This window comes from Labrus bergylta, chromosome 22 (assembly GCF_963930695.1).
Source record: "Labrus bergylta chromosome 22, fLabBer1.1, whole genome shotgun sequence".
Taxonomy (NCBI): domain Eukaryota; kingdom Metazoa; phylum Chordata; class Actinopteri; order Labriformes; family Labridae; genus Labrus; species Labrus bergylta.
The window spans coordinates 15195098-15220753 of record NC_089216.1 but is presented as its reverse complement, the minus strand read 5'-3'; the positions used below and the strand labels follow the sequence as shown (position 1 = coordinate 15220753).

Genomic DNA, 25656 nt, shown 5'->3' with positions numbered 1-25656 from the left:
ATTTTGAAGGAGAAAACTGCTGACTCTATCTTTAAGCTCTGTATTTTATCTTGAAGGAAAAAGCTGCTGGCTCTATGTTTATATATTTTTATGTATTCAGTTTCTTTCTGAGCCTCTGCCGTGATGGCTCGTCCTCCTGAGTTTTGATTTTATCCGTTTCAGAGAGTGCATCAGCGTGGTGGATCCCACTCCGTTCTTCCAGAGCTGCGTGTACGACATGTGTCGCTACGACGGGCTGCAGAGCATCCTGTGTGACTCTCTGCAGGCATACACCGACACCTGTCAGAGCGCCGGAGCCAAAGTCCATCAGTGGAGGACGCCAACCTTCTGCCGTGAGTCTTCCAAACATGTCCACTTTAATTGAAAATGATCCACATCAGTCAACAGTCATTCTTCTTTATTCACCAAAAGTCAACATTTCAATCATTTTTTAAATCTAAGAAATACTTAAAATGTTCAATAAAAAAGATTTCATTCCATGAGCTGCGATTAAATATTTATTTAATGTATTTTTTGCATTTTTATCTTTTAAAAATTCTTGGAGAACATTCTTATTTTGTTCTATTTTTGCATTTTTTTTGTCTTAATTTTGCAAAATATCTAAAACAAAAATTTCACGTCTGAAATAAAGAAATATAAATGACATGAGAAACGATCACCATGGCAACCAAAAAAATGTTTAATTGCAATTAAAATTAATAATGCAATAACATATAATGTCGCTTTGTTTTTATAAAACTATAAATCAGAAACTTTGAATATCAAACTTTATTTAGAAAAGTAAACGTTTGTGAATCAGAAACTTCACATTTGAAATTAAAAAAGTAATTTGTTTGTAGATAAATAATCTGCATGTTTTTCACACAGCTCTTGTTAGAAAGTCATAAACTCTTTCAAACGATCTGTTATAGTGAAACTTAAAGACATTGAGATATTAACCTCGGCCTGCCAACGAGAGGCAAGAGACAACAAGGCGGTGATGCTTACTTGGTCGTAGCTCAGTCTTAGATCTTGACCTCGGCGAAGGCGTCTCTCCATGGGGGTTCGAAGAACTCAGTCTTCAGTCTTGAGCCAGCTCGTTCAGATGTTTGGAAGAAGAGAGGGAGGAGAGGGAGGTGGTACAGCTAAACGAGCTAACCCACAGTGGGGCCGCCGTGATCAGCTGTTAAACTGAACATTCAGGAGGAGGAACAAAGTTCACAGTTCCTCGTGTGTGACTCCTCTCGCGTCCTCACCAGGTGCGTCCAATAGACCAATTAGCTGCTCCTCACAAACTGGGAGTTGTAGTTTTCTCCCAGTCACATCACACAGCATACAAACAGAGAGGCAGCACTTCCTGTTCACCACCAGCTCTCATAAAGAAGACAGAAAGAAATCAGGAACACAAAGATCTGTCGTTACATATCATAAAATGTTTCTGAAAATCTAAACGGTTTCTTTTGCATTTTCAAGTTCTATCTGTTGATGATGTCCTCCCGTTCTGTCCCCCTCCTCCCCCATCCTCTGTCCTTCTCCTCTGTCCCCCTCCTCTGTCCCCCCCCCCATCCTTCCCCACAGCACTGACCTGTCCTCCGAACAGCTCGTACTCTGTGTGTGTGAGTTCGTGTCCCGAGACGTGTCTTGGCGTGGTCGGCTCCCCCGGCTGTGAGGACGTGTGTGTGGAGGGCTGCGAGTGTGACCCCGGCTTCATCCTCAGCAACGACAAGTGTGTGTCTGTGAAGGACTGCGGCTGTGTGGGCGACGGCGGATCCTATCACCCCGTGAGTGTGACCCCCGGCACTCTGATTACTAACACTAATGTGGCGTCAGAGTCAACGCCCTGAGACACTCCGAGGTCATAGAGAGCAGCAGAAGAAGAGTTTTTGTTGCTACAATCACTGACATCAACGTCTGCACCAAACTCCATTCAAATAAATCAGCTTCATGACGTCCCCACAAAACTCAGACATGTGTCATGTATCTGCTTGTGTGTATAACAAACGTGTGTGTGTGTGTGTGCGTGTGTGTGTGTGTGTGTGTGTGTGTGTGTGTGTGTGTGTCAGGTGGGCGATGACTGGTACCTGGAGGGTTGTAATCAGAAGTGCGAGTGTCACAGCGGAGGTTTGATTCAGTGTCACAACAGCAGCTGTGCACCGGTCAATGAGAGCTGCGGGCTGCAAGATGGAGACTATGAATGTCGTCCTGTGGGTACGTTAAACACACACACACACACACACACACACACACACACACACACATACACACACACACACATACACACAGAGTTCAGCTAACTTCTTCCCTCTCTGGTTCAGGATCTGGTATCTGCACCGTATCCGGTGACCCTCACTACACCTCCTTCGACAAGCGAACCCACCACTACATGGGCGCCTGCTCCTACACCCTCACCAAGCCCTGCAACGCGTCCTCCGACTTGCCGTACTTCACCGTGGACACCCAGAACGAGCACAGAGGAAGCAACAAGAAGGTTTCGTACGTCAGAGCGGTGATGATCAATGTGAACGGCGTGCACGTCGTCCTCGGGAAGGGACGCAGGGTGCAGGTAGGACACCTGACGGAGATGTGTGATGATACTCAGCGGAATCTGTGTTCCTCTAAAGAGTGAACGAGGCGCTTTTATGCATCATTTAGTGCTCAGTTAGAGGACACTGACTCTCTCTCTCTCTCTCTCTCTCTCCCTCTCTCTCTTTCAGGTGAACGGCACCATGGTCGTCCCTCCCGTCACCTCCATCGATGGAGTTAAGATCTACCTGAGCGGAAAGTTTGTCGTCCTGGAAACGTCGTTCGGTCTGAGGGTTCGTTTCGATGGAAACCACCACGCCGACGTCACCGTACCGAACTCGTACTCCGGCCTGCTGTGCGGCATGTGTGGTGAGAGACAGAAACATTTAACATCGACCTTTTTAAAGATAGTCCCCCGACCCAAAAGCTTAAAACCCGTTTCTCTGCAGGAAATTTCAACGAGAACCCGAAAGACGACAACCTGAAGCCAGACAACACACCTGCTGCAAACACCAACGAGCTGGGAGACAGCTGGCAGATCCCGGACCCCCGCCCTGAGTGAGTCAACAATCATCAAAGATGGACGCCTTTATTCTCATGACATGCTCATGTTCAATCCTCATAAATACAGCTGAATCAGCAAACTGTCATCAGGGAGTCTCAGTCATTGACTTTTTTTTATTTTCAGCTGCACAAACGGAGGAGGACAGGAGGACTGTGATGACGACGTGGAGGAAGACGCCATGAAGCCCACCAGCTGTGGCATGATCACCGATCCCAACGGTCAGTCATCATCAGAAACAGAAGCAGGACGCTGTGCTTTACTTAACTTAACTGGTCTTGTAGCTGGAGAGGTGCCAGTTCACTTACTGGGCACTGCCGAGGTGCTCTTGAGCAAGTCTCCCAACTCCCCCCCCCCCACCCCACTCTGACATCTCTCCATCAGTGCATGTTCACAGGATCCTGTGTGTGTGTGTGTGTGTGTGTGTGTGTGTGTGTGTGTGTGTGTGTGTGTGTGTGTGTGTTTCCCCTCGAGGGTTAACTAAGTCATGTGTGTTTGTGATGTTTTGCCCTCAGGTATCTTTAAGCCATGTCACTCGGTGGTCTCCCCCGACTCCTTCTTTGAAAACTGCGTGTACGACATGTGTGCGACGGAGGGGCAGACCGTGGCGTTGTGTCAGGCCATCGAGAGCTACGCCGACATGTGCGCTGCTGCAGGAGTCCCCATCAACTGGAGGAACAACACCTTCTGTCGTAAGTCTGACCAAGATCCAGAGCCCGGCTTTGAGACTCTTTAAGACTCTTTAAAAAGGCTTTACTTTTTGCAACAAGATAAAAAAACAGGATGTTGTCTGTTCTTTTCCAAACCCACCCCCCCCCCCCCCCCCCCTCCACCTCCTCCTCCAGCCCTGAAGTGCCCTCCTGGCAGTAGTTACACCCCCTGCGGCCCCGCCTGTTCCCAGCCCAGCTGTCAGAATCTGGCGGGCTCCGGAGGGTCCTGTAACCAGCCGTGTGTGGAGGGGTGTGTGTGCAACCCGGGTCTGGTCCTCAGCGGGGACAAGTGTGTCCCTCCCAGCGAGTGTGGCTGCACAGACGAGGGCGGGAAATACCGACCGGTCAGTGAGCAGGAGACCTTAATCCACAGAGAGAAAAACTAAGAGTCTGAACACGACGTTAACTTCTGTGTGTTTGTGTGTGTGTGGACTTGTTAAGGTTGGAGACTCGTGGTTCTCGGAGCTCGACTGCTCGGAGCGCTGTAAGTGTAACAGCTTCAACAACGTGACCTGTCAGCCGTGGGTGTGCAGCCCCGCCCAGGAGTGTAAGGTGGTGGAGGGCGTTCTGGACTGTCACTCTACAGGTACAGTCCCCTGAGGACCCGCTGCAGCACACTGAACCTTTAAGTCCCGTGTTTGAGCTTCACTCCCTCTGATATGCATCCTCAGGTAAAGGTGTGTGCATGGTGGCCGGAGATCCTCACTACTACACCTTTGACGGAGTGATGCACACCTTCATGGGCACCTGCACCTACACGCTGGTGGAGGTAAAGAAAACACACCTGTCGAGTTTAATAGTGTTCCAGTGAACGTAGTTTATGCACGTTTTGAATAATTAAAGTCTCTATATGTTGAGTGTATATTCTACACATTATTTCTGTAAATAAGAGGAAACATGGAGAGTTTGTTTCTTGGTCCTCCAGGTGTGCAACACCACCCAGGTAACTGACTTCACCATCGTGGCCAAAAACGAGGAGCGTGGTCAGCCCCAGGCGTCGTACATCCGCTCTGCTAAGATCTACCTGCCGGGTGAGCAGGTGGTGGAGCTGCAGAAGAGCCGCAGAGTTCTGGTGAACGGACGGCGAGTCAGAACGCCGGTCACCATCGAGAAGGCCGGAGCCAAAGTGATCACGAGCGGCGTCTACAGTCTGCTCGACACTGACTTCGGTCTGCAGGTGAAGTTTGATGGAGTCCATCAGCTGGAGATCACGGTGCCCGGAGAATACTTCAACAAGGTAACGAGGAGAAAACAACACGTTTTGTTTGTTTCTGTTTGACGGGAAGACGGCCGTCAGTGACCTTAACCCTTTCACCGCTAACGCTCTCTGCAGCTCTGCGGCATGTGTGGAAACTACAACCACAACTCCACCGACGACGACCGGATGCCCAACAAGAAACCAGCCAAGGACGCCATCCAACTGGGAAACAGCTGGAAGGCGGAGGGAGACAGCGACCACGGGTCAGTCCTCGTGTTTCAGTTTCATGACTTTAGATCTGACTCACAGAGCGAGGAGTGGCGTGCTGCTTATCGTTAACTCAACAGGATTTTTTATTTTTATTTAAAAAAATACAGCCTTGATTTATTCTTTAATTACTGCTGAGCTTTATTCTCGTTGAGTTGATTTTGATAAACAAGAAGCAAAATTTAGATCGAAGTCGAAGATAGTATAACATATGACGTCATCTGTGATTAAAATCCTTAAACACAGAAGAACAACATATTAATGAACCATCCAATCATCTTACCTCTCCAGCTGTACGCCCGACACCCGCCCTGACATCCACCCTAACTGCACCACAGAAGAAGAGACTCAGTTTGAGGCTCAGTGCAGCTCCGTCATCCTCTCAGACACCTTCAAGCCCTGTCACTCTCTGGTGCCCCCGGAGGCCTTCCTGGGTAACTGCATCTACGACATGTGCGAGTACGACGGCATGGAGGCGACGCTTTGTGACAACGTGGAGTCGTACGCTCAGGCGTGTCAGAGCGCCGGCGTGACGGTCAGCTGGAGGAACAACACCTTCTGTCGTGAGTAGAAATAACGGTTTGAATACAGAATGATTCTGATGTTATTCTCCTCTCACATCTGTTTTTATGCTCCGCCCCATCGCAGCTCTGCCCTGCCCCCCCAACAGCCACTACTCAGACTGCACGGCCCCCTGCCCCCCCACCTGCTCCGACCTGTTCCCCATCTTCTGCCACCTCCCACCGACCACCTGTGTGGAGGGCTGTCAGTGCGACGCTGGGCACGTGCTCAGCGACAACAATTGCGTCCCGCTGGACCGCTGTGGCTGTCTGGACCAGGACGAAGAGTACCACGACGTGAGTAACGAAATCATAAAGTGTTGTCAGGGAGGTCGATTACTTCTTCTAGCTCAGAGTTTCATTACCGCCACCTACTGGCCTGGAGTGGCAGAGGGGCATCGGCCTGGGTCAGGCAGGGAAATACAAATCTCATCTCATTTAGTCCTCTTTGGTGTCAGAGAGGTATTCAAAAAAAATCTGATTATTCTCTAACCAAGTGTCTGTGTGTGTGTGTGTGTGTGTGTGTGTGTGTGTGTGTGTGTGTGTGTGTGTGTCTGTTTGCAGGTGGGAGACTCATGGCTGACAGATAAATGTACAGACAGTTGTACCTGTGAGAAGGGCGGTAAAATCACCTGTAAAGACCACAGCTGCAACCCCAACTCCCTGTGTGCGCTGGACAACCTAGGAGACCTTTACTGCAAACCCACTAGTGAGTCAAACACATGCTCAGGTTCCCTTTAGACGCTTTGAACCTTTAAAGGAAGAATGTGTGACTTTTTGATCCAGTGGATGTCGCCTTTGAGCTCCAGCATGAAACAAAAACAACCTGCTGTTTGGCCACGCCTCCTCCAAAATTGTCCTTTGCTCGAGCTGCAATCTCCTGTGTCCTGCGTTGTTGTGTTAGCATGCTAATGTTAGCTCTCTTTAGTTAGCTCGTAGCTTCACATTGCACATAAACTGACACAGAATGAGCGTGATCTAAAACTCTTACTAACATCCAAATAATCAGTGAGTATGTTCTTCTTGACTAAAACAGCTTTTATACACAAGGGGAGGAGCTTCCCGTCCATGTAAACACAGCTCTGACAACAACACAGCCAGCGGGACTCGAGCTTCTCACTCATTGTAGACAGTCATGACTCAGAGACACATTTACACAGGAGAGACTGGATGTCTGGAACATGTTGCACATCCTGACTCTAACGTGTTTCATGTTTTAATCGCTCTGATCCTGTGTGTTGCAGAGTTCAACAGGTGCTCCGTCTCCGGGGATCCTCACTACAGAACCTTCGACGGCTTCACTCATCACTACCAGGGTCCCTACACCTACATCCTGACTCAGGGTCACAACGTGGAGAACGTCAACCTGCAGCCCCTGCAGGTGAGGGGGAAGAACATCCGGCGCGGCGGGAACAGGAGGGTGTCCTTCCTCGACCAGATGTACATTACCGTGTATGGCGTGGAAGTTCGATTCCTGCAGAAGAAGACGGTCCTGGTCAGTTGTTCGGTCTTCGTCCTATGAAAACACAGCGTTTGTTTTCTGCTGTTTCTCGTTGTTCAAACGATGGACTCTTGTTTGCAGGTGAACGGCGAGCGTGTAGCCCCGCCCCTCAGCCCCGTGGACGGTTTGACCATCACCATGAACTCCAGGCAGGTTCAGCTCAGCACCGACTTTGGACTCACGGTGCGCTTTGACGGAAACAGTCGAGGAGGTGAGAAGAAGAGATCCTCGGCCTCGCCGTCTGAAAGTCTCAAATTGATGTGAAAACTTTAGGATTTAGATTTTTAACGCTAAAAGAATAAAACTCACATTTCTTAAATTTGCATCTCAGAGATCATCCTGCCGAGCACCTACACCAACCAGGTGAGAGGTCTGTGTGGAAACTACGACGGGCTGACCAGGAACGAGTACATGAAGCCAGACGGCGTCGTGGTCAGAAACCTGAACACGTTCGGAGACAGCTGGAGGACCACCGACAGACAGACGGGCGCCGTGAGGAGCTACGACCGTCCCCACCCTCACACCATCCACAGGTAAGACGCCAACCACAGAAACACAAAGACTGTTCTTATCTGATCATTTAGTGGCTGTTTCCTAAAGGCATCTCTGCTTCCTCCGTGTGTGTGTGTGTGTGTGTGTGTGTGTGTGTGTGTGTGTGTGTGTGTGTGTGTGTGTGTGTGTGTGTGTGTGTGTGTGTGTGTGTTCAGACGTGAGACGGAGACAGATCCAGATAACGGCTTTGAGACGTCAGGCTGCTCTCAGTCTCAGCTCGAGGAGCTCAACAGTGCGTCTCAGTGTGGCGCTCTGTCCGACCCCACCGGGGTGTTCTCACTCTGCCACGAGGGGCTGCCGCCAAAACCCTACCAGGAGTGAGTTACCCCTCTGTGTGTGTGTGTGTTAGCGTGCTGTTTTAATGTGTGAGTGTTAGATCACTGACTGTGTGTGTGTGTGTGTGTGTGTGTGTGTGTGTGTTTTCAGTGACTGTGTGTTCGACCTGTGTGCGGAGCAGGGCAGTGCAGAGCTGCGCTGTGCCAGCTATGAAGCGTACGCTGCAGCCTGTCAGGAGACCGGAGTGAAATTGGGAGCCTGGAGGAGACAACTGGGCTGTGGTGAGACACACACACACACACACACACACACACACACACACACACACACACACACACACACACACACACACACACACCTCCTCCTTACATGGCGGTGAGGAGTAAACATACAAACATGTCTAACACACAAACGTTTGTGTGTACGGACGATGAGGTGATTTTGGTACTCAGAGTGACCCTGAAAAACAGAGAGAACATTTAGAGGAAACGTCGACTGGGCGACAGTCGACATTTTCACAAACAGAACTCAGGAGTCGGCCATTATTGTTGTAGTCCACATACTCGCTCATGGCTATTGCCTAGAAGGTCTCCATTTTCAGAGGAGCTGGATATTGTCAGATTACACGACGACAGAACGCCGTTATTATGTAAAAAAAAACCTCAGCTAGAACACAACACAAGGTATATTTTTTTGTCTGAAATCGTTGCCATGGAAACACGGCCTCACAGACACTTTCACTTCTACAGCCATTTGTGTGATTTTTGAAACTACAACAAAGTCATTTAATAAACTACAAACTGTGAACAGGTGTCTGACTCTATCTCTCTTTCAGTCCTCTCCTGCGGTGCAAACAGTTCTTACTCCACCTGCATGTCCCCTTGCCCCGCCTCCTGCGCCAACCTGGCGGCTCCCTCCGAGTGTGACGTCACTTCCTGTTCCGAAGGCTGCAAGTGCGACGCAGGCTTCGTGATGAGCGAGGGCGTGTGTGTGCCGTACACGCAATGCGGCTGCACCTTCATCGACAGATATTATCCTGTAAGAGTCCACATCGCTCAGAACACCTGAGAGCGTGGTGCTCATGTGACCTCCGCTCACCCTCTCTCTCTCTCTCTCTCTCTCTCTCTCTCTCTCATCCCGTCCTGCAGCTGAGTGAGAAGTTTGTGACGGAGGATTGTTCTCAGGCCTGTGAATGCACCACCACCGGCGCCGTGTGTCAATCGAAGGGCTGCCAGAAAGGATACGTGTGCACCATCTACGAGTTCAAACGAGACTGCTACAGAGGTAACAACATTAAAGCAACAGATTGAAGGACACCCGATCTGCTGTGACAAAATATGACGATGGTGTGGTTGTGTGCCGCAGAGAGTCCCTGCCTCAGTTACCCGTGTCAGAACGGAGGAACGTGCGAGATGAGCACCAACAACACCTACACCTGTCAGTGTGTGGACGGCTTCTCAGGCTCCAACTGCGAGGTGGAGATCACGCCGCCCCCCGAAGGAGGACTCGGTAAGACTCGCTCAAACTTCTCTCTCCGGCTGCAGGAATTGTGTTGGAATGTATCGAGGTTATGTTCCTTCCATGAAGAGTCTGAGTTTGTGTTCTGTTTCAGAGACAAAGTGGATCATCCTGATTGCCGTGCTCGTCTCCCTCACCGTCATCATCATCGTCGTGATCACCGTCGTGTGTGTCTGCAGGAACAAATCGAGGTCAGTGTGATTCTGTGCAGCGTCCTAAAGTTCCTGTGTTCGGATCTTAATACATGTGTTTGCTTTATGACTGCTGAATGATTTGAGAAAATTCCTGATTCACATCCCGCAAACAGGCCGCCGTGTTCAGAGCAGAGACGAAGCAAACGACCAGAGCCCGACCGATTAATCGACCAGCCGATATTATCATTGGATATTAGCATATCCAGTGACTATTAGTATTGGCTAATTATATGGCAGATATGCGCCGATATTACTCGATTTATTCTCCAGACAAAAAGCATTTCATCTGAGCTTCATTGTGTTACACTAGCAGTTCTCTTTCACCTGCAGAGGGCGCTATATGGATTACAACAAACATCATCACTATGCAGAGAGTCGAGCGATGATGCACGAACGTGGTCAGTTACTTTCCAGTCGAGTGACCATCTTGTCTCCATCATAAATCTTTTCCACACAGTGTTTTCTTCTCGATATCGGCCCTAAACATCTCGTATGGATCGGCCTTAACCATTAAATAAAGAGTTCAAGATAATCAAGATTTCATGTCAGGCGACGGGAATGAAGAAGCAAAGGCGTTACAGGGCTGCAGCATAAATACATCTTATTGTAAGAGTGAAAATGGGATATGCAAATAAGTTAGAAACATATGTTTATTATGTTCTTTCTCTATGCAGACACATGTTCTTAAATGATTGTTATAATGTTGGTTACAAGTGTTTACAGTAATGTTAATATCCTGTTATTAGGTAGGCCACCTAGTGGGCACTGTTCAGGCAGGAGTGAGCTGTGGAGTGAGGGGAGAGAAAAGAGGAGAAGAAGAGGAGTTGTGTAATGTACCGTGCGTCGGAGAAGCGGACTAAAGTTACGAGAAAGACCCAGAATGTGTTTGGACTGATTTATTCCTTCACATACACCCACGTCGCTTACATTATTAAAGTTTTTGGGATGATTTGTGGGAACCACGGCAAACGTTGATGCTCAGCCCGTCAGCTGATGCACACTGCGGGCTCAGGCCTTCTCCTCCGGTTAGAAAACAGAGAGACACGAATGAAGCGGTGCAGTTTGTCAGTCTGTCCCTTTAAATCGTTGCATCAGTAGGGCAAACCAAACCCCATTCAGGAAACAAGCATTTTAAGAGTTATTTGCTTGTCAAGCGCACGAATCAAGACTTCAGACTTTTAACATATCCTCTTCATGACATTGTTACTTCAGCAGCTTTACACCCGGCATGTCATCAAACCTCAGATCCGTAAGGTTTGGGGTTCTTTGTGCTGCCGTCAGATCTCAGCCCTCAAACTGCTCGCTGAAGTTTGCTTTGCGTTTGGTCTGAACACGCGGCGAGGAAGAGCTCTGGTACAAATGGGATGTGATCAGTTAACAAAAAGTTTCATTTTCATTGCAGGTCAAAAACTTATGTCATTCAGCAGTCATATTCTTATAGGTGAGAGCAATGAGCCATGTGCAACCTGACCTATGAATCTGTGCGTCTCGTCTGTCGTAGCTGCGTGCAGAAATATGTTCGTGGTTAACCTCAGTTTGTGTCTCTGCAGGAAGAAGAAGATGATGACTGATCCCACAAACATGAGCATGACATCTTCACCAAGTAAGAAACGTCTTTAAACTCAAACAGTCGACCATCTGACCGCAGAGTCGGTGGAGGACTTTGTTCTTTTGTTTGGAACGAAGGGTCGTCACGGTAACAAAATCTGAGCAGAAACACAAAGACCTCGTCCTGATCATGGCGCTCTGTGTAACCTTTCCCTGCCTCTCTCTCTCTCCTTTCAGGCATTCCTTATAAAAACATTGACGATGAGAGTAAAGACAAGGCGACCAACATGTGAAGAAAAACGGGCGCTTTGTGAACTGAACTGAACAAATGTGCGTCCTCTAAGGAGACAAGAAACCGTCGCTAATGGAAGAATGTTGTGTTTTTGTGAATGTTGTTGTTTTGCTTTCTTAACTTATGCTTTGAAATGATATGATATTTAGTCCGATGTGTTTAATCAGGAGAAACCGTGAGAATGTTCATCTGTATTTTTAGAATTAAATGCTTATTAAGAAAACGTTTCTCTGAGTTTGTCTTATAACATGGCTGCTGCAAACACGAGCCTTTAATATAAACACACACAGAAACACAGAACGATGGAGACGTGTCACCTAGAAATACTTTATTCTTCATTCAAGTAAACAGAAACCAGGAGATTTGTCACAGTAGGAGACGACAGCACAAAAACACTTTGACATATGGAGTGGGACTCTGAACATGTGAGCCACTAGAGGAGTGTTAGAAGAAGGCACGTTCAGTTTGTCACACAGCAGCTGTGATCGCTGTCATCTCTGTCGGGTTGCAGCGCCTCAGCGTCAACGATTCGTCTGCCTGTGAACGGTCCCACCTCTGGCAAATAACCAATCATAGGCCAGGATTTTGTGTGGTACCTTTGGTCAATACGAACATCGTATCTATACCAAAGAGTGTAAATAAGAAGAGGTCGCAGCTTAAACCTGCATTCTGTCTTACAGCCAGCAGGGGGAGACTCCACAGTCTGATTGTGTAGAAGAGCATGTAGGTTCCCTCAGTAACAAGTTTATCGTTTCAACCTATAGATCCAAGTCTCCTTCTCCACAGCGTGATGTCCATTTAGTACGTTATTACCCAATTAGAGTCAAAGTCCGAAACCACATCCTACGTACGGCATGCTAACCCGACCTTTAGCATTAAGTACGTGAGCAACAACGTACTTCTACAGCTACGTGGTCATTTGAATAATTTTAAAGAACATGTCAAATGTATTTCAGCACAGAACTTTTAATTTAAGCCGCTAGTCAGCTGGCTGGCGAGCTCCTCGATTGGACAGTCTGAGAGCCGCAGTGCATTGTGGGACGGTTTAGTACGACCAGTGGGCTCCCGTTTCATACATAATTCTGGCCGTTCTCGTAAAAATCCGGATATTTCTCAAGTACACAAAATGTCTTCCTATGATTTCAGATCATCCTTCATAGGCGCTGTGATGTCACAGTGAGTCTGAAGGATGAAAGTCTACGACACAGCCAAAGAGACCAGGAATAGGGGGAGGAGTTAGGGGCTGGGCTACCTGTGATTGACAAGTCAATTCTTAAAAACAGTGACGACTCGGCTGGCTGTTACAACACAGCCTGAATGGTCGATTGCAATTGAAGTCCCACCTCTGGAAAGGCAAATAGCCAATCATAGTCAAGGATTTTGGGGTGGCACCTGGGGGGGGCAATAAGATTTCAAGGGGGGAACCATTCCACCCCTCTGGACACGCCCCTGGTTTTAGGGTCCTATCAAGTAAATTCAAAAAAATAAGTGACGCACAAAGTGGCGCCACATGGCGGACGCATGTAGCTCACATTGTTAAGGTTGTTTTCAGCTTCATGCTCTGAAAGTTTGGACGTTGAATTGAGCAGAACTACACATTGAAACAAACGGGCGCTCTGCTGTAGCGTTAGAGCGTGGAGTGTTTTAAACTCCTGACATTCCAACACTTTAAATAAATAAAAGAAGAACTGAAGCCTATAAACTTTCAGAAACCTCTAAGAAGGAAAGACTCTTTCTGCCGAGTCGTCGTAAAGACGAGCGGAGACTCAGCTTTGATCAAGTAAGAGAACATTAATCACATCTTCATGAACAAACATCACGTCGGCTGGATTTCTTTAAGTCAAAGTCGTCAAACATGAAACCTGAACTGGAACGTGTTCCGTGTTTATCCATGAAAACATCGACTGACACAGACGTCTTCGGTCCATCGAACAGTTTAAGAATACGGTCTTGTTTTTTTTAACCAACCAAAAAACAAAAGCTGCCAGAAAAACTAAAAACTAAAAACAAAGCAGAGAATCAGATTCTCCAACAGTCTGTCAAATGTTCTTCATGGTGCGTTCCATTTCGGGCTCTTTCATCATAATCGTGATCGCAATCAACACATTGTGAAAGTCTGAATTTATCGGTATAAACTCTGTAGAGTGTCGAGCGGTGATGCACGTACATGCTCAGTTACTTTCCAGCTGAGTGACCATCTTGTCTTTGTAGGGTTGTTGTAGGCTTTTCAACAAGTGTTAACTGAGGGATCAAAACAGTGAATGTGACTATCTAAATATATCTCAACAGATCGAAGAAAGATCTGAGAAAGGTATCGGCCTCATATCGGTATCGGCCGATATATCGGTATATAACCTTCATATCGGTCGGGCCCTGATTTTAGCTCGGGCTCCTGAAGGTTTGAGCCGCGCTGAACTGGAACGCACCCTCAGAAACCATCAACACAATAAAGCAGCACGTGTTAAAACAAACTTCAAATTAAAACTCTGATGTTCATGTGAAGGAGACGAGCTCCCACAGGAAGTGGAATCATAAACTGATAACTCAACAAGAAATCAATGAAAGGATTTTCAAAATAAAAACTAAACCAGTTAAACTTCAAATACCAGTGGAATGATAATGGACTGTAAACGATAAATCAGTGGAATCAAATTTCTGTTTTGTGTCCAATAGAACAGAAAACCAGTAAGACTATGAACCAGTGAAATTACAGAATAACCAGTACAATAATAAACCAGTACAATAATAAACCAGTGAAATGATAAACCAGTACAATAATAAACCAGTGAAATGATAAACCAGTACAATAATAAACCAGTGAAATGACAAACCAGTGAAATGATAAACCATTAGAAATGAACCAGAATCATATGACAACAGAAAAACTAAATCCCAGTGAAGGATTCATTAAATGAATGGAAGGACAAACCAGTTCATTTAAAAACCAGTGAAAAGGAACCATTAGGGCCCGTGTCCACAGACGGCGCCCTTTTTTCTTACTGAACAAATGTAAGTCAGCGTCTCAGCGTCCTTAGTGCTCAAACGCCCTTGGTGTCAGTTCAACTTTTAGAACGACACACTCGTCGATATTTTCTTCTTCTCCGGCCAATCAGAATCAAGAAGGGGCGTGGCTTACAACATTGTCTTTGTCAACAACAATGGCGGAGGAGACGCTGGTCTTCCTCGTCTTCTGGAGGGAACAGTTTTCAGCTGGCGTCAGGACACGACTCCTCTACATCGTCTTCATGATGAATTAAAGAGGAAGTTAGTTTTGGTAACCATAGCAACCATGAACACTAGTGTGAAGCGCTCTGAAAATGAGGCTATGGGCGCCGTCTGTGGACACAGGTCATGATAAACCAGTGAGATGATAAAACCAGTGAGATGATGAACCAGTGTAAACTCTTGAAGTGAAAAAATGTTCATCACTCCATATTTTATGTTATTCATCATCTTTACCCTGCAGCATCTCTCCTCTCCTTGGCCTCTCGTCCTCTCATCTCCTTGTCCTCTACTCTTCCTCTCCTTTTCTCGTCCTCTCATCTCCTTGTCCTTTCCTCGTCCTCTCCTCGTCCTCCTCCTTTCGTCTACTCGTCCTCTGCTCTCCTCGTCCTCCTCCTCTCATCTCCTCGTCCTCTCCTCATCCTCTCTCTCAGGCGGTGGATGAGACTCTGCGTGATGGATGAACAGAAAATCAAACACAGTTTCTCTTCAGGGTATTTCAGACGAACAGACAGAAATGATAAAGCAGACATTCTGACTTCTTTCCGTGCAGAGTGAGACATCATGCATGTTGAGTTTCATCCAATCACTGACTAACTGCTGCACAGTCCCTAAAGTTTGAAAGTAGAAACAACGACAACAAAGAAGACGACGTGTGAATCTCTATAACGAGTAACATTTGAGCTAAACGTTGATGTGGAGTAAGAGAATAAATCAAAAGTATCTAAACATGAAGTAAACGTCTTCTGCCCCTCATGTTGATGACGAATATGACGTTGCGTCGACAAGTCGGGCACCTCGTTCTTTCCAGAGTTTACAAGTCGTTGTTCGGACTTGAGCCGGCGTCCCCGTGCATTTTCAAACTCGAACACTCGTCTTCCCATTGCGTCCGACACCACATAAACGCAGGTTAAGACTACACGATGTCTGACTGGATTCTGTGATTGGACCTAATAGACTTCTGGACTGGATCAACCAATCATAGCTTCTGAAAGAATGTGTCACACGTAGCAACGAGATCGACCACGCCTCCTCGATAAGATTAAAGTGTCCTTCCTCGCTCAGAGTTGTTCTGAGGATGCGGACGTAAAGACACTTCTGCTCCTTAAACTTTTAGGAAACTTAAAAAAATGTTTACCCCAAAGTTGAACTCCGATAATGACAGAGAAACGCTGGAGTCGGACCCCGGAGTCATTTAACGCTTCGAATGACCCTCCTACAGCTTACCTGCTGTGTGTCTCTCTGATTGGCTGCAGCACCAACACCTTACACTCTCTCTTTGCGATCTTGTCCAGCGGGAGGGAGGCGTGTTCAGGGGCGACTGCTCGACCTGACGGAGACCCCACAGGAGGGGTGATGATGTGAGGGTCCATCACACTGCCCGACCTGCAGACAGCAGAGTCAGTGAGGACAGAAAACACTAGAGTTTCCAGTTTGAACAGAGGGCGGTGAAGGCACCACGCTGCTACTCGTACCTGACGTGGTGACTCCTGGACGGACGCTGATGGGAGAAGCTCTGAGAGCGGCCCAGGCCGTGTCCCTCCTGCAGGTCTCTGACGGCTCGGCTGGGTGAAGGTGAGGATGATGATGGTGGAGGGTTCTTCAGAGGGGACGAAGGCTCCCCCGGAGGAGAGGAAGTGAACTGCAGCTTCAGCTTCATGTGCTGACTCAGCTGTGGGGGTATAAGATCAAGGTCAAGGTCGACTTTATTTATATAGGACTTTAAACAAACCTAAACACTCTACAGAAAAGTAGAACATATCAAAATAAAAACAGCAGTTCAAAGGTCATCACATGGCGAAAATATTAGAAACAGGACGATCACTAACGCACAGAGAAGCACTGCCAAAGTGGAGACGTCCGCTCGATTCAGAGGAGCGGACAAAAGAAAGAAAGAGAGAGAAAGAGAGAGAGAGAGAGAGAGAGAGAGAGAGAGAGAGAGAGAGAGAGAGAGAGAGAAATGGTTTGTGTTCGCAGATATTTCAGGATTCTGATGAAATAAGTCTTTGAGTTAAAATCAGAGTTCAGGTCGAACAGTTACCTCGAACAGTCCGGAGTGAAGGATCTGAAACGCCACGCTGAAGGAGAGGACGGAGCCTTTTTTACACCGACCCAGGTGATTGAGAGGAGACTGACACACCACAGAGTCCAACATGGCGTCCTTCGCACCTCCTCTCCGAGCTGAGGGACGGACAGAGAGGAAGTAATAATCTGAAGTTATTATAACTGAATCAAGTGAAGTGAACTGAAGTGTTTTAAAACACTCAGGAGCCACAGGTCAGATTCCAACCCGGGCCGTCCGCTGTACGCACTAACCACTAGAGTACCGGCGCCAAAAGATTATCTCATCTTCAGCTTCCTATTCCTCAGACACTCCCTCAAACACTTTGAAAGCTGCTTCAGAATATTTTAACGCTGACTTCACTGAATCTGTCACATCTGGACATTGACACGGTTGTCATGGCAACACAGCTAGACAAGGGCAGATGACTTCAACTCACAACAATGTGGACACACCCAGACTGAGCTGGGTAATTAAATCAGACATGACAAACTTTTTATCTCATCTTCTGTTTAAAAGACAAGTATCTGACCAAGCTGCCGGGACGTCCTCCTCCTGAACAGTCCCATTCTGACTTGTACATTTGTAGATTTTAGACGTTTTCAACCATTTGTCTGTTAATGACACGAACAGATTTTAAAGCAGGAGGTCAAACTGAGAAGGTGCTCACCCTCAGAGTTCCAGATCAGACGGACGGACAGGAAGTCCTGGAGGTCGTTGAGCAGAGTGTATTTAACCCAGAAGAGCTCCAGAGGTCTGACTGCCCGGGGACAGGAAGCTGTCATCACCAGGCGAGGACGATCCAGGCGGATACTCGGCAACGAGTAACAACTGGAGATAAATCTGGAGAGCGAGAAAGAAGTGCGGGTCATTTCCTTTTGTTGAACATTTGAACAGGGCGGTTATTTTGGGTTGTCATAGCAACAAAAGCACTGTTCCTTAAAGTGTCCCAGTGAGCCGTGACTACGGACTTTCTCATGGTTCCAGGAACCTTTTGGACCCTCCCCCTTTTTACTTCAATCTGCAGCTCAGGACATCTGAACTATTTTAGTTTAGAGGAACCTTTTTGAGTTTCTGCTCCAGAGGAGGGACTCGTACGGTAAGTGCACAGTGATTGGTACACCAGCCGCCATTTTTAAACCCCTCTGTCAACATGTTTCTATTTGTATCATCAATGTTTTACCGCTGGAGTCTGCTTACACACGGATGTACAGCCCTCACCTTCAACATCACCACCCTGGTATCACTCAACCTTGGAATGGAAGTCACATGACCAGGATTTAGTCAGACCCCTGATATACAGAGGACATGATAGATTCCTGACATCTAGTGGGAACCAATTAGGTCATGAAAGTCAGCCACTCCAGGACTTAGACATGCACCAGTGAAACAAAAAGGACATCTCCATAAACATATGTGGACAGGACGGACACGAGGGTGTGATGTTGAAACAAATGAACTCCAACACCTGCATGGAGGTGGGACAATCCAGGATTCAGCTCCTCCAGTTAAAACACTAAATATGAAAAACATTCAAACCGTCTCTGAAAAGACTTTGTAGTAGATCCTCTCCGCTGCTGTACTTCCTCTTCCTGCGGAGGATTTTAAACAGATCTGTTTGAAGTTTTTGGGACATTTTCAGTTTAAATGAAATCCACGTCACGGGCAGATTAAACATTAATCCAGCAGAAAGTCAGACTTTGACACAAACTGTGAGACATGAAGCAGTTACTGACCACCTTGCCTCTGATCGAAATCTTTAACCGTCTCACAGGAATACTTCCTGTTTCTATCGTTACTCTTAAAGAATTATAAACACTTTAACCCCTCGTCATCCGCACTTTTTAAAGCTGCTAAAGGTCGATGAGAAGAGGAGCCGTTACCTGGTGTACGGCAGATTTGGAGTGTACCACTGCAACACAGCCACCAACGGGACCTCCAAACCCTGCAGAGAAGAGACACGGGATGATATGAAGTTTCAGATGATTTCTGCAGAGATTGTTCAAACAGTCTTTGTCACACTTTGTCTTTACTGCATAAAGGATAGGCAAGTTTATTTATGTCGCACATTTCAAAAACAAGGCAATTCAAAGTGCTTCACACAAGATAGCAAAAGCACCACAAAGAAACATTAAAATAGAACATTTTAAAAATGACTGAAATAATTAAAGTAAAAATATAAAAAGAGTTAAAAGTTTCAGTGAGGAGTAAAAGTTTAAAATCTTATTAAAATTGTTTCATTAAAGGCAGCTGTAAACAGGTGAGTCTTCAACCTCGAACCTCGATTAAAGGATATTAAACGTTGGGATTCTGGATCTTAAAAGTCTCTACAATGTTTAGAAGTTTGTCTCCCACACTGACGATTAAAGGGAACAGACATTTCCTTCATCGTGTCCTCTCACCTCACTCGAGTCTTCATCGTCTGAGTTTTGTAGCTGCAGCTGGAACAGGAAGTTCTGCTCCTCCAGGGCGCTGAGCATGCTGGGTAAACGTGACGACTCGCTGTCTATCCGACAGAACGACGCCGTGGAGACCTCAGCCGGCTGGTGGCTGCAGTGGGACAAAGTTAGTGTTTGTGAGGAGGCTCTGAAGAACACCTCACCGACTCGGCGCTCCTGTAACTCACCAGACGTTATCGACGATCAGGACGGAGCCGTCGGGCATCATGGGGAGGTAGGACGAGTTGTAGTTTGGGAGAATCTTCATGTCTCTGAGACAGACGTCCTCCTGAGAGCTGCAGTTCAACACTGAGGACGAAACAGAGAATCAGCCGTCAGGTCAGAGAACATATACTCTTAATTTATTTTAAATGTAGAATCTGGGTCTTTAGCATGTGCTCTGCGATCACTTGTAGGCTGAGTAGCATTGACCAATCACAAATCAGCAGGCTTTGACTCATGCAGGAAAAACATCCTGTAAGGGGAATTCGCTTCAGCAGACCTGAGAGTACGGGTGGAGAAGCGCAGACAGGTAAGGGGGAGGGGCTTATACATGTAGGGGGGAGGGGCCAGATGATGGAGGGCTTTCCATGCCTGCTTTCCATCCCGCCCGCTACCTTAAAAGTCTAAAGTTGATCGGGCCCTCGCTGTTTTAGCCCCCACTCTCTGGAATCATCTCCCTACAAGCTTCTAAAAACTCACCTGTTCAGACGAGCCACGCTACTCACTTCCTGACTTATTTCAGACAATAACTGATGCGTTCTGAGATTGATGCTAAGTGAGTGTGCGTGTGTACGTGTGTGTGTTACCTTTGAGGACAGTGAGATGTTTTCCAGACACAGTCATCTGCTGACACTGAAGGCTGGGAGGAGGAAGAACGTTGAGGAAGGTGCTGACTGAGAATGAAACACAACATGAGAACAGAGTCACAGCGGGAGCTTTACCTGCACACTGTGTGTGTGTGTGTGTGTGTGTGTGTGTTTGTGTGTGTGTTTTACCCTGAGCCTTGAAGGAGCTCTGGTCCTGTCTGAAGGTTTGTGCTGGACTCCTTAGCTGCAGCAGAGTCAGGTATCCGTGTTCTCTCACCTCCACCTCTTCATCATCCTGCTTCCACACCGTCACCACCACCTGAGGACACACACACGCACACGCACGCACGCACGCACGCACGCACGCACGCACACACACACACGCACACATACACACAGATTGTGTTTTAGATTTTAAAAGGAAAGTTACAACGGTACCAACAGAAGTATTGGCATATTGATCACATCATTACTGTGTGTGTGTGTGTGTCTGACCTTTGCTCTGACCGTGTTGACTGGCAGTTTGTCCAGAGAGACGGTGAGACAGAAGACGACCTGATCGTCCAGAACCAGAGCAGACTGCAGGAGGAAACGGAGAGAGAGGTTACAGAGCGGAGAGACGATGTGTGAAAATAATCAGAGCACAGAGCTCTGCAGCTGCATGTCATTTTTAATGTTAAGTGTTTGAGTATAGGAGACTATCCCTGTCAGACGGGGGGGGGGGGGGGGGGGGGGGTGTCTCCTGAGGCAAGACGTGACGTAAAAGTGGCGGACAGAGTCCTCTATACGACACTATAATGAGAATATGTGTCTTTCTATCAATGCTACGTGTAGTTGAACAGAATCTCAATGTGATCTAAAGAGTGGAGAAGAACATACTGGAGAACAGGAAACATAATGCAGCAGGTTCATTAGAGCAAGGAGATGGTAGAGGTGGCGTGCAGACAGTTTATGGTTGTGCAGCGATCACAGGGAATAAACGTCACCACCCCCTCCCACTCGCTCCAGGTGAATTCTCCTGATTATATCCTGCTGCGTTCTCACATCAGCTCACTCTGACTTTCTGCAGAATAAATACGAGGAGGCTGAAGGAGAAACTCCGGGTGAAGAGAGAAACATTCAGCTGTTTGTGTTCACACGTGACGCTCAACACCAACACTTCAGGAGGTTTCTGAAGGTGTGAAGATCCTATCTCATTTCAGTTTGGCTGTTTAAGGAACTTAGTTTTAGTATTTCACGAGTAGAATTCATTCACACATCACATATTTAGCTGATGTAAAGAAGGCAGACTCACAAGCTGCAAACGTTTCCCTCGTGTTTCTGACAACAAGAAGTCGTGTTCAGGATGTTTTTTTTTAATCTGTACAGAAGAACATGACGATAAACTCTTCTATTGGGCTGTTGGGGGCGCTGATAGCCCATGTACAGAGGCCCTTGTCCTCATCACAGCGGCTGTGGGTTTTAGCTCGAAGCAGTCGTCTCTGTGCAAACATGTTTAACCACCCGCTTAAGTTGGTCCCCAGCACGCCGTAATGTTCTGTGCATTCAGTCCCCCTGCAGACGTCTGAGGAACCCCCCCCCCCCCCCCCCCCCCACCCCAGTCAGCAGACCGACAGGTGGCAACCTGATCTGGTTCACAGCGCCTCAGGAGCTGAACGTTCAGTCAAGTCTGGACTCATCTGCAGCACAGAGATGGTGCAACAAGCAGAGCGAAGTCCGCAGCGGTTTATCAGAGAGACTCACATACCACAGATAACTAAAGACACAGTGGGCGTCTAAAGGCCTGAGGTCTCTGGTCAGATCTGTGAGGGGAACTTCCTGTGACCTCTCCATTAAAGCGGTACGACCAGCAGCGAGTTCAGAGGTTTAAGTCCTAATTAGTGTCGTCAAACTTTAAACAGACGTCCCCTAACCCAGGAGACCCCCTCCCCACCCAGAGGGGGAGGGGGTCTACGCCCCCCCTCTCACCTTCACCGGTTCCCTGGCGCCCGGTCGCCCATCTCTGCCCGGGTAGCTGTGCATGAGAAGCGGGCTGCAGTGTGCGAAGGCCCGGGTCCTGTCCACGCTGTCCCCCGGCTCCTCCTCCTCTTCGTCCTCGCTGCAGCTGGAGGTCTGGATGTCCGGCTCACACTCATCGGCTCTCTGCTGTCGCCTCTCTGCGGCGCACACGCTCACCACAGCGGACAGAGAGCCCGCCAGGTCCTTCCAGGGTGAAATACCAGAGCTGTCATGCTTCTTCACCGCGTCCTGCAACTAGACAAGACAGCAGAATGTTAAACTTAATCTAAGAGTAAAATCAAAAGTTTTGATATCACAACAACAAAGACTGAAGTCCTACACCCCCGATACCGGAACAGTTGTTGTTTTGAATTATCAGAAATGAAAAGCACACTGTGTTGGCAACGTTACGTCAGAGACAGTAAGATACGCAAAAGTGTCATCAACCTTACCAAGTCCGGTTGTACGGCTACTATCTTATCACACATGAGCAACACAGCGTCCACAGGAACCCTCAGGTCGGAGGAGAGGAGAGCAAAAAGGAAAGTAGCTCAGTTACTGACATCCATCAATGGCAGGAGGATAAAAACAAGGCGCCGTCCAGCGACACCCCTCCCATAGAAGCTTAGCAACACAGCATCCTTTTTGGTTTTTGTTTATTTTTTAGCGATGTTTCATTACTTTGTGATGTTTTAATCGTGACCCGATGATGGACTGCAGATGTAAACTAGCTCTAAGCCGGGCGTAATCTGTACGATTTCAGGCCCATTTAGACCCGATGTTTGAGTCGTACGACTGAGACACGACAGACGATCACCGATCAGCTGCTCTCCATCAGTTGACTTATTTTCTGACATGTTTGATATTTCAGCTGTAGGACTGCACACACTCACACAGAGAGAGCGGAGCCACGAGCCGATTCACTGACTCCTGGACTTCTACCTACACAAACTGACAGACAGCATCTGAAATCACCATGGCAACAGCAGGAGGCATGCCTGTTGGATCTGTCTCCCTCCTCCTATTGTAAAAGAAACGAGCAGAAACATACGCAGAGCTCCGGCTGACAGGAAACAAACACAAGTCCTGAGCACCAAATATAGTGATGTTTCAGTTTTTAATCACCAAGAAAGCAGGTTCACTAAAGATAACTGTCTTAATTTCATAAAAAACATCGAAAACTTTTCCATTCTGACACATTGACAAAGTGTTTCTGCAAACCAGCCTCATTCACGCGCCTGTCTGATGAAATAAATGTAGTTTTTAAGCTTATTTTGACGCTATCGGTCATTAAATCATCGTTTAAAAACACGTTGTATCGAAGAGGATCCAAAGTGTTGATTGACAGCCTTACCCGGAACCTGAGGACCAGCAGCACCTGGACGGTCTCCCCCAGGTAGACCTGTTTCCGCTTCGGCAGAGACGTGAACTCGGACAGGTCGGTGAGACTTGATACCGGAGCGGCGGGAAAATACATGAAATACTCACACCGGGACTCCATGTTTGACGTTTAACGGTCATTACCGTCGGCTCCTAACGTAAACACACCGGGGAGACCGCCATCACTGCTCTGCTTCCGCTAACAATACAAACAATAGGACGGCTAATCGAGTTAGAGCTGCGCCGCTGACTGTACTAATCGATCCCAGGAGGAAGAACACGGAATTAATTTACTACGATAAAAAAATACACGCTTCCATCTTATATTATTATTTGTATTTAATATAAATAAATATATCAGCTACAGGCACGTTGTAGAGGCGATAACATCTTTACTGTTCTAAACAACAGGTCGGATAATCGATGCCCGAGTCAGAGCTGTTCTCCAGACCAAACTAATCAACCACAGAGCCGCATAACCACCAAACGATCTGTTTACTTCTTTAAATTAGAATTTTATTTCGTTCTTTATTAATAAGCAAACAAACTTTTAAACTATGAAACATTTCACAAGCAAATTTAAAGACAAACTGACACGAAAACAACAAAACAAACATAAACAATAATGAGAATTTTAGTTTATTTAATTTAGCAATTTAAATTTCAAATTCCAATGAAATAAATTACAATTAGAGTAAATTAGATTTAAATATGTTTAATTAAATTAAAATTAAATAAATTAAATAAAAAATGAATTAGTAAAATCAGACTTAAATGTACTTTTAAAAATCTAATTAAAAGTCAAATTAAATGAAAATAAAAAAATGAGAATAAATAAAGGTGTTTTAATCAAAGTAAATATTAATAATTCAGAGTCTTTGGGTAACTTCTTCAAAGACTGAATAAATATTTTTATGTCATTTTTAAATGTTAGTGTGAGCGTTAATACAGACTCAATTCTGCACGATGAATTAACAATCATCACATTAATATAAAAAAGATTTTTAAAATAGTTGGTTAATAAATGTAACCTTTAGTGAAACTTTAATGTTGAAATATTTAGAGTTCAAATGAGAACAATGAAGCTCAGTAAAGAGACGAACTCTGCCTTCAAACATGAGAGAAGAAAAAACAGACGGTTAAATGTTCAAATAGAGGAGATAAGATTTATAATAAGTCATAATAATAAAAAATATAATGACGTCTTCTTTTTGTCACAGGCCTCATGGAAAAAAGTTTCTGTTATTTTTTAATCTAAGTGATTTTCTTATCTACCCAAGGTGATGTTTGATGTGTCCTCCTTCATGCCGCTCTAATGTTTCTCTTATTCGTCGCGTTGAGTTATAGAAGGTTCCTGGTTTGAATCCCCGTCCGACAGGAGCCTCTCTGTGTGGAGTTTGCCTGTTCTCAGAGGACGTGCATCCATTTTTTTTCCATTAAATTATTTAATTTCAAGATCTCCAACAACTTATCTCGTTTACTCGGGATTGCAGCGCTGGCTTCCCAAAAGAACAAGTTCATTTCAGTTGTTTCCTCCAGATCTTGAGGAATTATCTGATTTTCACGGGAAGACAAGCATTGTTGTGAGATGATTTCAAGGAAACAACCGGAATCTGCTCGTTATCATCGTCATGTGAAAATGTTGTCAAACTAAATGTACTGATGTTTGTCCACTCAAGGCTTCCATACATACAGAATGTAATATTTAAAAATAAGACATTGGTGCTGTCTCTTCTTTGTTTGCAGTTTAGATTCTAATGGTTATAATCATTCCCACAGACCTTGAATGTAACATTCAAGGGGACAAAAATCCACTTGCAGTGTTTCTGAACATTTATTTTGGTAACCTGAGTGTCTACCGACCCACAAAATGTGAAATAAATCCATCCAGTCCTTTGTTTGTGGTCTGCATAAGTCTTACAACACAGAGAAAAAGGCTCCATTTCAAATGTGCTCTCCTTGTGATGTCACAGTGGGATTCTGGTAAAAACAAATCCCCTCTCCTGATATCTCCACCCCCAGCCTAGAGCTAAACCTTTGTGCATGTCCGCCATTTTTATTCTCGCT

At 46.4% G+C, this 25656-nt stretch overlaps 2 protein-coding genes across 3 annotated transcripts in view; one reads left to right on the top strand and one right to left on the bottom strand.

Moving 5' to 3' along the window:
• The window catches only part of zanl (zonadhesin, like), a 60318-nt gene extending 48411 nt beyond the window's left edge, over positions 1-11907 (top strand). Inside the window, exons 85-112 of one of the 2 annotated variants that reach the window (XM_065950826.1) lie at positions 163-332; positions 1558-1760; positions 2043-2187; positions 2295-2542; positions 2694-2871; positions 2952-3060; positions 3191-3285; positions 3580-3756; positions 3910-4118; positions 4216-4360; positions 4446-4543; positions 4700-5011; positions 5108-5235; positions 5531-5802; positions 5888-6096; positions 6364-6508; positions 7044-7294; positions 7382-7511; positions 7632-7833; positions 8008-8169; positions 8279-8409; positions 8964-9166; positions 9277-9412; positions 9494-9637; positions 9741-9837; positions 11243-11281; positions 11391-11443; positions 11626-11907. In XM_065950826.1, coding sequence (XP_065806898.1) covers positions 163-332; positions 1558-1760; positions 2043-2187; positions 2295-2542; positions 2694-2871; positions 2952-3060; positions 3191-3285; positions 3580-3756; positions 3910-4118; positions 4216-4360; positions 4446-4543; positions 4700-5011; positions 5108-5235; positions 5531-5802; positions 5888-6096; positions 6364-6508; positions 7044-7294; positions 7382-7511; positions 7632-7833; positions 8008-8169; positions 8279-8409; positions 8964-9166; positions 9277-9412; positions 9494-9637; positions 9741-9837; positions 11243-11281; positions 11391-11443; positions 11626-11681 — 4447 coding nt within the window. In that variant the 3' untranslated portion in view covers positions 11682-11907. The remainder of the gene's footprint in view (positions 1-162; positions 333-1557; positions 1761-2042; positions 2188-2294; positions 2543-2693; positions 2872-2951; positions 3061-3190; positions 3286-3579; positions 3757-3909; positions 4119-4215; positions 4361-4445; positions 4544-4699; positions 5012-5107; positions 5236-5530; positions 5803-5887; positions 6097-6363; positions 6509-7043; positions 7295-7381; positions 7512-7631; positions 7834-8007; positions 8170-8278; positions 8410-8963; positions 9167-9276; positions 9413-9493; positions 9638-9740; positions 9838-11242; positions 11282-11390; positions 11444-11625) is intronic. The other variant, XM_065950827.1, reaches the window with a different exon arrangement.
• Positions 11908-11993: 86 nt separating this feature from the next.
• On the bottom strand, positions 11994-24001 carry trappc14 (trafficking protein particle complex subunit 14). The gene is made up of 13 exons (XM_029281787.2): positions 23564-24001; positions 22180-22464; positions 20707-20790; positions 20401-20530; positions 20212-20298; positions 19591-19711; positions 19367-19514; positions 18848-18909; positions 17635-17807; positions 16944-17083; positions 16378-16574; positions 16130-16288; positions 11994-15351 (listed from the first exon to the last, which is right to left on the bottom strand). The coding sequence occupies exons 1-13, from the start codon at positions 23708-23710 to the stop codon at positions 15333-15335; spliced, it is 1752 nt and encodes a 583-aa protein (XP_029137620.2). The 5' UTR covers positions 23711-24001; the 3' UTR covers positions 11994-15332.
• Positions 24002-25656: the final 1655 nt, after the last annotated feature.